This window comes from Styela clava, chromosome 5, assembly GCF_964204865.1.
Source record: "Styela clava chromosome 5, kaStyClav1.hap1.2, whole genome shotgun sequence".
Taxonomy (NCBI): domain Eukaryota; kingdom Metazoa; phylum Chordata; class Ascidiacea; order Stolidobranchia; family Styelidae; genus Styela; species Styela clava.
This window is the reverse complement of record NC_135254.1, coordinates 11,514,599-11,527,674: the sequence shown is the minus strand read 5'-3', so window position 1 is coordinate 11,527,674 and position 13,076 is coordinate 11,514,599. Positions and strand designations below refer to the sequence as shown.

Sequence of the window (13,076 nt, the reverse complement as noted above, 5' to 3'; positions counted from 1 at the left end):
AATATAAGAAAGGTGTTTGAAAGTACTGTGAGGCTTCAATCGTTAAAACCTTGAAATGTTATATTGTTAAACTATTTTAAATTATTTCTTATATCATATTTGATTATGATTAATTCAGAATGGATTTGAATATTCGATTTGTTTGGACATCACAGATGAACTATTATAACAAATGTTTCAAAATTTTCAATTTTTACCTTTTGTTGGTTGATGTTTCTTTGGTCTTCTTGATCTGTCTGCTTCCCTTTGTCTTCTGCTCAAATCAAATTTTTTATTGTCAGCTTCATCTTCCGAACCAAGACCAAGATCATTCAACACTCCACGAGCAATCGTTGACAATTTTTCTGAAAGAAAAATAGGTTGGATTATGAAAAGCAAACAATCAGGTAACAAGTAGTTTAGTCATAAATCACTGGATTGTCAAGACCTACACCTAAACCATGAAATGCTTGCAGAGTAGTTTTCAACCTTTTTTATCTTGTGGCCCACGTTCGTTGTACAAAAAAATTCTGTGGCTCAATAACTTTTTCATGCAAGGGAAAAACTACAACAAAAACAAAAAATTCTTCTCAAAAATTATAGGCACTTCCAACTTTAATAATTCAAATAAAAACTACCATTTAGTAGCAAAAAACAGCATCGTCATTCATTTCTAATACAATAAAATTCAACTAATTTATTAATACCTCAATGTGTCAATCAATTTTTAATAGATTTGTGGCCCACTTAAAAATATTTCTGTGTTCCAGCAATGGTCCACGGCCTACCTGTTGAGAACCTGTGGCCTAATAGTTGAAAGCGCTGAAACTAACTACTTCAGCATTGCATTTTGAGTGAGTATCTCTAGTTCAAACTCTAAGCCCCCAGTTCATTGGGTTGGTTATATTTAAAGAAAAAAGATTCCAGTAGCCTACTCCAGAAAAGAAGCTTTATACATAATAATGACTGCTTACACAGAGCCTTGTACAGGGTGAAGGCAAGAAAATGCTGTATAAAAAAAATTGCATGTTAGTCAACATGAGCCGGTAAAGGAACAGTAGTAATAAAAATAGAAAACACCATCGTGATAGGTAATAAGTAGATCAATAGGAAAATTCCCAAATAGAGAAAAAATTTCAAAAGTAGAACTTCTAAAACACATTGGTTCATAAACTTTTCTTTAACCTTTTATTACAAAATATCACCAAAGGTTATTGAAAATAAATACCTGGGTTTATAAGTCTTTTTAAAATGGAACATCGATATAATTTACAACTCAAATAGAAACCATATCCTGTCTGTCAGAATTTTGATCTATTATTTGACAGATCTTTTTTATTCAAAATCCGCAAGTTTCACAGCACAATTGAAAACATTGCTTATCATCATAGTTTTAAGCAGAATTATTCATCTGTCTGTAAGTCTATTAAGGATTATTGTAGTTGGAATAAACAGATATGCCAAAGCCAATAGTGAATGGAAGTTTTTATTACATTGTGTTTATTGTTGTTTGAAAAGTTTGAACTACCTGTCCGTTGTTTGATCTAAATTCTTGATACATATTGAGAATATGTCCTGCGTAATTTTTTTATACAATTTTATACATGAACTATTATACATTTGTTATCAATCTCAAATGTAATAATAAATGTCACATACATTCATATATTTGGGGAATATTTAATCAATAAATGTGTCTTAAGTAAATCGAATATAAAAAGTTTATGATCTAAATATCAGAACATTTTTTGACATTTGTTGGCAAAATGATATAGGAATCACACCTTGGGTGGAGCAAATAAAGAGCATGGGATTCGTATTGTAGATTTTTAATACTCTACGATGCAAGAATATAATAAAGAAGACCATCGAAATCCTGAAAATTAAAATTTTATGAATTTTACATAATGGTATGTTAGATATACTGCAAAGTACCGTATATCTGCATTTAAGCTAAGTTAAAAAATCAGAAAAAAAGTTGCCAAACTAAGGCGTCGACATTAGAGATGTACCGATACCACTTTTGTCGCCGATACCGATACCGATCCGATACCAGCTAAAAACGCCGATACCGATACCGATACGCCGATACTACAAAAAGGCCGATATTACCGATATTCCGATACCGATACTATGTAATTATTACTTAATTAGGTATGCTGTGTAGGGAAGACGGGTTAAAACAATGGTCTTTAAGCGTTGTTCATAGTACACATTATTTCAGATCGAAAAAAAATATATATATATCACATAATATGAAATTAATGTTTGGTATCCATATGCTGTAACTGATTAAGATACATTGTACAGCAACGCTAGTAATCTCGGTGTTCAATTAGAAAACTCATAAGCCGGGATCTCCAATTTGAATTTAATGTTAATATCGCGAGCTTCGAATATCGTTATTCGTGTTTAAAAGAATATCGAATATCACCCACACATTCTAGCGCCGCCGTCCTACGTTCAAATTAAAAGCATTTTACAAATATTTAATTTAGTGGCTAATCGTAATCGTCGACGCAATAAGTCAAAGCCAACATGAAAGAATATCAATCAACACCAAGAAGGCCCACCGATAACCGTTGAGGATGTTTTTTTACTTCACTATTTTATAATATTTTACAATTGCTATCATATATTTTGAGACAGTCTAGGGCTAGGCGGTCAAGTCAATATATCTATAAAGAAATCGTGTAGTTAAGCAGAATTAAAATTAATACCTGTGTAGTGGGATAATTCTGTCGGAATTTAGTTTATCGATGTCGACGGACTAAATGACACTCGTACTTGACGACAAACAGTCAGAATTTATACCCGTGCCAAAAGTCCATGTGCCGTTAATAAGGAAGGACCCCAATTCCACTGTATGATTTAAAACTGGGCGCCTAGTTGCTTTTTGTTATGTGCTGTGTTGATATATTTCTTCATAAAAACTATGTAATATTAAAAATGTCAATATAAAAATTTGACAGTGAAAATAGCCAAATTAGTTGAGCTAGTTTAGCTGATAAATAGCTAAAAACACGTGAATCCTATTCTCTCGCAGGGGTGGGGACATGTATGGCTCATAGCTCACGATCTCTCCAGACAAAAATAAATCAAAAAGTAGTATTCCAACTTATCTTTTAAAACATTCTGGACCATATCAAAAAGGTAAATATATCGGTAATATCGGCCTTAATCTAACCGATACCGATACATGGCCGATACCGAAAAAATGGCCGATATTGCCGATACCGATACCCGATACCGATACATCGGTACATCTCTAGTCGACATAACTTTGACAGCATTAAAGATTCGTCTTATACACACATTGCTCTGGTCACACTAAAAATTCAGCTTATATGCGCATAACTTTGATCATACTATATCGAAATGACATCAGGATAACTTAATAATAACTTCCAACAGCTACAACTCGAACCATGCGAACGAAGTTCTCAGGATTCGAGCAACCACACACACGCGTTGGTAAGCTATGACAGTGATAAGAGTCTGTGATTGGTTGTCATAAACAAGACTGCTTGTGTGTTTTGAAGGCGTTTTCAGATGGTCAGTCTATATGCGAGGATAATATACAGCAACTGCCAAACTTCAATCAGAAATCATATTATAACCAATACCTTGATTGGGTTTTGCAGATAACAGTGGGTCAGGTTTAGATGGTAACTCTTTGTTCTGATCAGATTTTGTTACGTCTGTTGCTACAATCCTTTTTGGTTGTTTTGGAGGAGGTCCAAGAATAGATTCTGCAACTCTTCTACCTTCTCTCCAAGAAGATGGAGTGATCATACTTTTCTTATGAGTGGGATGATCGAGTCTTACTTTACCTGAGCAAGAGCATAGAAAAAGTTAGAAATGTGTTAACAAATATACTACTAGAACGATAGTCAAAATAAATGAAAAGAGCTCACCAGTTTTTCTTATAGGATTCGCGCTTTTACTTCTATTTTTTCTAGAATTGGATGCTGCATGAACTTTACTGGCTTGTTTACTTTCAAATAAAGAGGACACAGCTGCAACAAAATTGAAATAGATATAAACAAGTGAACAGAATAAGGACAATGCAAACAACTTGAAGAAGAACAATATTCTACTTTCTTATAGTTAGAAGCTGGAGTCAAAATTTGTTATCCTGGAATCGATTGTGAATTTTGGCAGACTAAACAGACCTACTGTAAAGCACAAATTTAACAATACCTTTAGGCTTTTTCATTGGATGATAAGATCTGACTGCAGCTGCGTCTCCACCTTTCCATACTTTACCATCAGGAGTCTGAATCCTTGTTTCTGTAGTGCTGAATCCCTAAAAACAATTTGAAAAAAATCAGGATATTGTAACTTCCAGAGCTACAAAAAAGTATTTCATAAAAATTTTCTAGTCATGTAGTTGTGTGTTGTACAGAAAAATTTATATGCAAAATATAAATATTTGGATGTGTCTGATAATACTTCACATTGCCAAACTTGATGATTTTAAGAACAAATTAAGCCTTTCAGAATAACACGCATAAAATTGTAATCACTCTTATGTGCGAATAAATGAACAAATTTGATGACTGGCTGATGTAACCAGTTCCAGTATTAAATTAAATTCCTTTGACTGGCGAATTGAATATATAAAACATAGACAGAGGTAACACAATCCTATACTTACATCACCATAAATATTCTGTGATTATAATATACATAAGCTCATGCTAACAAAAGGCCATGAAAGAAAATGAGGAATCAAATATACGGGTACCTTGTATTTAGGAGCAACAGGTCCAACCGCAGTCTTCCGTATAATATGATTATCATGATTTCTTTCTGTACTAGGCCTCAAAAAAACTTGATTAGTAGGACTGAAACCTTCTGCTTTTCGAGAACCATCTACGGAAGGAGATCTAAAATTTGAAGCAAGAATATTATTGCAATAATCAAACACTGGATGACAATTGATTACAGAAATAATCACAACTGAATAAATAACTATCATACAAAATTCCTAAAAAAAATTGATAAGAATTCCAAATTTGCCCAACAGACAGCACATGTTATGTTATTATTAATGTTATAATTGTCTACTATTTTCAACTTTGATGAAATTAAATGATAGTAAGCTTCTATTTTTAGTTTGACTATCAAATGGATAAGACACAATCAATTGAAAAAAAATAAAAAAAAATTTAAGTAAAGGTAATCATGTTCACATTGTGTCTTAGTACAAGTAGTTAGTAGTAAATGTTCCGAATATTTGTATCCTTTGCACTTTCCAGCAATTACATTATGCTTTTTAATAAATAAAGCATAATTTATACAGGCTTTTAAAGTATGAGTTTCAAACATTCACACAAAGTAAAATCTTTTTTAATACCAACCATCATTTAACCAACCTTTGTTTCTGTCTTTGAATTTTTTCTTTCAGTCGCAACAGTGCCATTGAATTTTGTTCCATTTTTTTTCTTTGTTTGACGAGATCAATTCTCTTATATGGTGCATCAGGTGAAGTTAGAAACTTAGTAGAAAAAGGCTGTCCAAAACCTTAAAACAGACATATAAATTAAGACGAAAGAAGAAATAAAATTAAGAGTAACGGTTTTATATTTTACACAAATTTGTTCAAAGCAAGGAGGGAAGGAGACTGGTCACTGAATAATATTACGCCGACTACTAAAAGGTCAGAAAGTGTTACTGGAACTACAGAAAACTAAGATTTGAAACAGTTCAATTTGATATGATCAGACACTAGCTGAGGTAATAAATCCCACACACACGCTAAACTAGCGATCTGCTAACTACGGTCCACAGAACATATTTTGTAACCCTCGAAAAACTTTACTCTCAATTCATAAAAACAAAAAATGCTCATAAATTTATTATTATTTGCACATGGATGTTTGTCATGTCAATGGTTGTGGTCTGATGTTTGTTTTGTAGTAATTAGCGTAAGCGAAAGCACATGTAATTTGTTTGTTATCCACTCACCAAACGTGCCTACCCATTAGCTGTAATTAACACTGAAATAGGAGTTTGCGGGTGCTTCACAATTTGAAGTTTAATGTAGCAATTGTGCATGGACGAAAATTAATGTGGCCACATGCATAATTTGCATATTTGGCCCAAGGGACATAAAGTTTGCTGACCACTGCGCTAAACTGAAGATCTTAATAGGTAAAACATAAAAGCATGTCTTAATTTAAAAGAGACCTAAACTTGCAACTGAAAAATTTGGTATTTCAAGTAGCCTACAAATCATTACAGTGCTAATATGCATAAATAATTCTATATGAGTAAAGAGTCTAAAGACACTTGATAGTAAATAAAGTTTATTCCATTTACACATGAATCAGTGTAATAAATGTTATGTGATAAATGTCAGAAATCTGAAAGTAAGATTGATTGATGTTATTGAAGACTATAAAAAGTTATTACCAGGTATTATTATCGATAAGTTACTACCAATACAGTGGTGCACCTGAGTCTGTACAGCAACTAAGAGTATTGCACACTTTTTCATTTCAAACCAACCTAATTCCGAGTGACATTTACAGTCGGTACTAATCAATGCTAGAATCTTACCAGAATTGGAAATCGGATTGTCCAGTTTTCTAGCATCTTCTCTTTGTAAATGCTTGTATACCTAATATTATTAGATAAAATAAAATTGAAATTTTGCTAAAAAAACGTAGTAGCCCAATATTGTATACATCAATAGTTTAGCTGTTAGCGCATTTTTTAAAGGTTGTTATCAGCAATGAGATCTTAAGAATAAGCTGAAAAATAAATCTTCCTCAGGTTTACATCCTTTACCTTAATTTTGAATATTATTGAGTTACCAACTTTAAACAGTCTAAATTTCAAACAATGGCCGCTATACAAAGTATCCTATTAAGCAAATATTTTGAAAAAACTGAGCTTAGACAAAGAAAAGCATCTTCAACTGAGTAAAATATATTTTAATTGAATTATGGATAGCGGTATTCATAAATTTTTATAAAGAGACTCAGGAAAAAAAAACATCCCAATGTGATTTTATAAATCATAATTATATTGGAACAACACAAGTTGTTCTGTGTCAGTATAGATTAAAAAAAAGCAGAAACAAATGGATGGATATTGTGCTGCTTAAAGGAGAGTATCAGCTCACAAAACTTGTCACAATATTATGCTGATGCAAAAATTGAAAAAAAATTATAATTTTCGAAACCTCCGTTGGATCCAAATGAACAACAGTTGTCGAGATACCAGCAGTCTTAACTTCAGAAATTTTCTTGCTCTTATGTGTTTGGGTCTTTAATGCAGATGTATCATTTAAAACAGTAGCTTGTGCAATATGTCTCTCCAGGAGAGATGAACTGTTGTTGTCAGCATAATTCTCACCTGTTTATTGTAAAATTGTTAATCAAGAGCTGATTGATATTTTGAACTACCGGTAACTATATAGCGATCTCTCTCATATCTTGATCGTTGCGAAGAGAAAATGAGAGAATAACTTGCTCGATTTCAGGTGATCGTCTACTCGTCTTGGATGACAGTTCGTATAGTTTGAAGGGCTTTATTACATCACTGTGATGTAATTTTTGAATAACGCAGTCAGGTGCAGGTTAGGATTGACATATGCAAAAATTGTTATGCTTTGGTATTAATATTATTAATATTATATTGTTATTATAAGCCTAAAATCAGTGTTTTGTTATAAATATAATAAAGGATACCTTTTCCAGAAGTCTGAAATGGATCATATGCTTCATGATATTGAATGAATGGTTCATACGACGCAACTGAATGGCCCACACTTTTGTTTGGTGTAACTATTCTGCATTTTTGACCTTTCAATGGTGGCTGCCTCAAACTACTTGAAGCTTGCTGAAAAATGAAAAAATCATTTCATAAATACAACGATTTTACTTTGTACAAGCAGCCAATGATAAGTGAAGGCTACTGTATTTTTAAAAAAAACTGGAATTTTCCACATTTGTCATTTCCTGTTCAGTTTATAGCACACTGGGTAGGTGGTAGGCATGGGATTCAAACCCAAGATTTAAGAGTTGTGCAACATAGTTAAATCCAACGCTCTAACCCAAGGGCGTGCAACCTTTAATATAGGGCCAGTTACAAATAGATAGGCGCAGATAATAAATTGGACTCAGATATAGGTATATAGGTTTTCAATGCAAAGGGATTGGAATTACTCGCAAGTACCAGATTGAGTCAAATCCAAAACTCGTTTGGCACTTCTCTGGGGGCCACATAATTTTTTTTGTGGTCCGCATTTAGCCCACAGGCCATGTGTTCAACCAATACCTCACTTGTACATAAGAGATAAGAACCTTGAATAATCATGTTAATAAAATATATATAAAATAAATTCCACTCCATAGCTCACCATTGACTTAACTCTACTTGATGTTTTCAAGCAAGGTTTCAAATACTCCGATTGATCTGTGGTATAAAGAAAAACGTTGTGATCCGAATACTTCTTATCTGCAAGCATCTCCTATGTGAATATTACACTTGTCAGTTGTCACAACATTAAAAATATTTTACATAATTACTTACGAGTAATTAAATGGTAGTTTTTCTACAAAAAATAAATTTTTTATCACAAAATTCGATATAAATATGCATAGCCTATGTACGGTATATACAAATATAGTCGAAAGAGCAATGTTCAATTGTGTGGCCACGAAGCTCACATGACTAATATGTTAGTAAAATTCCAGCCTATTGTTAAAAAAACTTGTACCAAATACTACATAACGGTGTAAAATGAATTGAAAGAACCAAGAAAATGATTATTGGACTTCATAGGGCTCTCGAGAAAATTTAAAAAAAGCAGATATTTAGTGGCATACTCCCTCTTCAATGACTGAAAATTTGAATTTGATTTGATCTAGTAGTTGTTGAGAAAAATGCTTTCCTCAAAACCCTAATACATTTCACATTGTCTGTATTCAATTCGTCATAGTAAGGCAATTTTATTCGCTTTCTTCTCACAATGACACAATGGATTTAAATGGTTTTATTATGCCATTTCAAAACATGTTTATTTAAGAGTGCCGTTAGATCTATCAGTTGAATAACTACACAAAAGTAATTTAAATTTCAGGAGTAAATTTAGTGAATTATGCAAAAAATGCTCTGATGTTAAAATTACAATTAATCATGATAAAATTTGGTAATTGTCTCATTTTGCTCTTACTATGAATTTAAAGAAGTTTGTGGGAGCTCGTAAATTTTGTGACAACAGGCCATAAAATTTTGATATTTACTTTATCCATTGTTTGACAACATTTTTTCTATTTGACTGTATTGGGACAATGGAACATTAGAAAACACAAAAAAAGATTTCATCTATTTGAAAACGGTAATATTTGCTCAAATAACTGACGCTGACTGAATATTTCACCAAATTTTGTTCATATCTTACAGATCAAAAACAATAATAACAGTGCTACTTTCGAATATACGGATTTTATGATAAAATGAACAGTCTAAAAGCAAATATTGAATCTCATACTATCAATTTTTACCGCTTACTGTCACAGCAATGAATGGTTGATTTCTATATTTTCTGGTATTGTTTTCATTTCCTGTTCATGCAATTTTTGAATAATTTTATATCAGACCCTTACACTGACTTAAACTAGAGTTGACTATAAAGAAGAATGTGGCAAGAAACAATTCTATATGTTATCTAATCACATTTATGTCACTCTAAATATAGTCAATAAAAGTTCAGATCAAATCATATGTAATGCATGATCATCATTCATTTCACTTACTACCTCACACCATCAAAAATAGGGTTTTTAAAAGTCCCGACGCAAAGAACATCTGAGGTATTGAATGCCCATATCTGAACAAGGGCAAATAAGCAGATTTATTTTAAAAGAATCTTGTCCAATTCGTTAGATATTTCATCAGTGATTAATGGGAGAATTTTGATTGCATTAAGATTCTCATAAATTTGTTCTATGGTTGATACTCCAATTAATACAGAGCTGTTCATAGCAAGACGTAAACACCAAGCAATAGCTAATTGTGCAAGTGTACATCCAAGACGATCTGATACAATTCTTGCTTCAACAAGTTTCGCTTGTTGTCGCCGACCTTCATCACTGATTATTTTATCTTTTAACCAAGAAAATCCCCTCCAATTTGCTCTTGACTGCGATGGTATTGAATCACTATATTTTCCTGTTATTATTCCAGAAGCAAGTGGAGACCACGTCATTATTCCCATGTTTTTCTTGTCATATAAATAGGGCAATTCCCACTCAACTTTTTCTCGTTGAAAGAAATGATATTCTGATTGTTCAACAACTGGTGGTATAAGATTGAATTCTTTTGCAATTGAATGAGCCTCCATAATTTGTGTCGAAGACCACCTTGACGTGCCCCAATACATTGCTTTTCCTTGATTAACTAAGAATGTAAACGTACGAACAACTTCTTCAACTGGTGTAGCATCGTCAAATTGATTAGCGAATACGACATCAACATAATCCAATTGAAGCCTTTGCAAAGAACTATTAAGTCCTTCAATTATATGTTTTCGTGATAATCCAACTTCCGTGGGAGCTGTTCCACCCCAATAAATTTTTGTCATGATAATATAACTCGAACGACGCCATCTCTTTTTCTTCAAAATATTGCCAAGAACAATCTCTGCTTTTCCACCTGCATATACTTCAGCTGTGTCAAATACATTCACACCATTCTCATATGCAACTGTTGCAATTTGTGTTGCAAGATCTTCATTAATTTGACCTCCAAAAGTCGCCCATGTCCCCAAACCTATGACTGAAACTTTCAAGCCAGATTTTCCAAGATTTCTATATAGCATTTTTCTATGTGACTAATGAACGGATTGAAAAGAAAATATGAAAAATGTACACCAGGCACCCTCATTTTTGTTACAAATTGAGTGTTTGTCATATTGAACCAAATGTCGAGACATCTTGGAATCAGGGAACTGTGCGCTACTGAAATGTGAAAGTTCTTTGCTAATTTAATCTCCGTTACTCTAAAAAACAGGCATATTGTTAACAATAAGTTTGTAGAATAAATGCAGGAATGATTTATTAATACTATAATAACATTGTTTTGTAATATGAGTAGAATGATTTTTCAAATTTTTTGTATGCCACAAAATAAAAAAATTTGATGACCAAAGTCAGCAAATCCATGACCTAAAATCAATTCTAAAAACTTTTAAACTCAGTAAACCTGTAAACACAGACAGACAGAAACACTAAATCTGTATACCGGTATATGGGTTATATGTAACTTAGTTCTGTAGTTTAATATATTCACGGTTTAATGCAGCAATGACAGTAGTATACCGGTACCAATACTGTAATATTCTGAATATTATGCAACACCTACAGACCTATATCTTTACCGGTACCGTATTTAAATGCCTGTCTACATACCAGTTTACAGTTCCAGTTATTCTAAACTATGTCTATATCCATAACTCACATTTTGTGACATAGAACTAACTAGTCTAGCTGAAGCAAAAATTATAACGACTGAATACGGTAACGATTCGCCGTCGATTCAAATAAGCCGCATAGTTTCTGCAGTTTACGCGTTGCACCGCCTGTTGACAGCGCGAACCCTGCACAGCCGTTTTGAAAATTACCGTTATAGCGGTGCAAAGAGTTTGGTGAGTCAGTGGTCGTATTACCAATTTTTATGATTTTTGGAGACGATGAATATACTTTGAATATATGTTAAAAAAAACAGTTATTAGTTACAGTTATATTTATTCGTACATTGTAACCTTACTAAAAACTTTAAGATTGGAGATAAATACAAACGGATTATAATCAGTATATTCCCCATGATTCAGACGCAGAGGGCTCCACATTTTTTCGCCTAGACAGATTTTTAGGCATGGTTGCCAACACTAGCCCTTTTTGTCGTTTTGTTATATATTGTCATAGAAATCATTCTCAAATTGGGCTTCAAAATGATTGTAAAACAAAAGAATAAAAACATGAACTAGACCCACACCAAAAGCCAAGGTTTACCATGTAATAAAGTCGTCCTATCCCATTCCCCTTTTAGAGCTATTTTTTGCATTTAATTATAAAACTTTAATTATAAAACTATTTGATAGGATAGGATATACATATTTATCCCGGGGGAGAGGAAAGCCAATACGACGGCTTATCCATATGGCGAACCACAGCCTCTCGTCCGGTTACCATTCCAAGTCGGGTATGGGATTAGTTATACTGTATTGTTTTGTTTTCGGAAGCATGGACTTGGTGGTGGAGGAAGCCGTAACCGACCAGCGGTTACGTGAACCACCCAACGACGGCGAGGAGTCCAGCAATCCTCTCGCACATAACCATCCCTGCATGGGATTCGAACCTGCGAACCCACGCAGAGTAATTAGAGGTGCGGTGGTGAGCGTACTCCTAACGCTTAGCCCGTTGAGTGATGCATTCGAGAATATGACGGGTATATCTTAAAAATAATCCGAGTGGCAGCATTGCGATTGAACGGATCGGTGTTACAAGTATAGATTTCTCTAATTCGCAAAATGGCAAAAATACGGATTCCTAATGGCGATAACAAATTAACGAGATTGCAAAGATACCTTAGACAGTTAGACAGTTTATCTCATGTGTTTATGTCCACATATTACATTTTTTTTAAAGTAGTAATGTATTTAAATGTCGCCACGCGAGTTACGTTAGACACAATTAAGGTAATTACCATGGATTGAATATTAAACGCCACAGAAGAGTCTCACTGAAAAAGTCGTTTTTTTTTAAGGAGCGAATAATCCCGGCAACTGTTTATGAGGGAAACGAAATATATATATATATATATATAAATATCTGGACGAAATGCATATGAAGAACTGTTTTCTTCTGCTTTCCGAATTCATTTCGATAACTAATACTGGATCGATCTAACCTAACTTGCTCTATCTAACCATGCGCAATTTAAATATAACTATTGTCGTATTTCTTGAAATTTCCACAGCACTGTGTATGACGATTACTGAACACTACATTTCATTTATTTGTGGTGGATACTTGCGCAACAACACGTTTGCAGAAACTACCATAGTTTAAAAAAGTGCT

At 33.3% G+C, this 13,076-nt stretch overlaps 2 protein-coding genes across 3 annotated transcripts in view; both read right to left on the bottom strand.

Annotated features, from left to right (window-relative positions):
* LOC120344699 (centrosome-associated protein 350-like) overlaps positions 1-8,544 on the bottom strand; it is a 41,696-nt gene extending 33,152 nt beyond the window's left edge. For both annotated transcript variants that reach the window (XM_078112371.1, XM_078112372.1), the window contains exons 1-10: positions 8,354-8,544; positions 7,683-7,833; positions 7,175-7,347; positions 6,547-6,607; positions 5,361-5,508; positions 4,730-4,871; positions 4,183-4,288; positions 3,897-3,998; positions 3,606-3,812; positions 198-344 (exon numbers count right to left, since the gene is read on the bottom strand). In XM_078112371.1, the coding sequence (XP_077968497.1) occupies positions 198-344; positions 3,606-3,812; positions 3,897-3,998; positions 4,183-4,288; positions 4,730-4,871; positions 5,361-5,508; positions 6,547-6,607; positions 7,175-7,347; positions 7,683-7,833; positions 8,354-8,461 (1,345 nt within the window). In that variant the 5' untranslated portion in view covers positions 8,462-8,544. The remainder of the gene's footprint in view (positions 1-197; positions 345-3,605; positions 3,813-3,896; positions 3,999-4,182; positions 4,289-4,729; positions 4,872-5,360; positions 5,509-6,546; positions 6,608-7,174; positions 7,348-7,682; positions 7,834-8,353) is intronic.
* A 985-nt stretch (positions 8,545-9,529) lies between these two features.
* LOC120344701 (voltage-gated potassium channel subunit beta-2-like) lies at positions 9,530-11,182 on the bottom strand. Its single transcript, XM_039414011.2, has one exon. The coding sequence runs from the start codon at positions 10,814-10,816 to the stop codon at positions 9,851-9,853; it is 966 nt and encodes a 321-aa protein (XP_039269945.2). The 5' UTR covers positions 10,817-11,182; the 3' UTR covers positions 9,530-9,850.
* Positions 11,183-13,076: the final 1,894 nt, after the last annotated feature.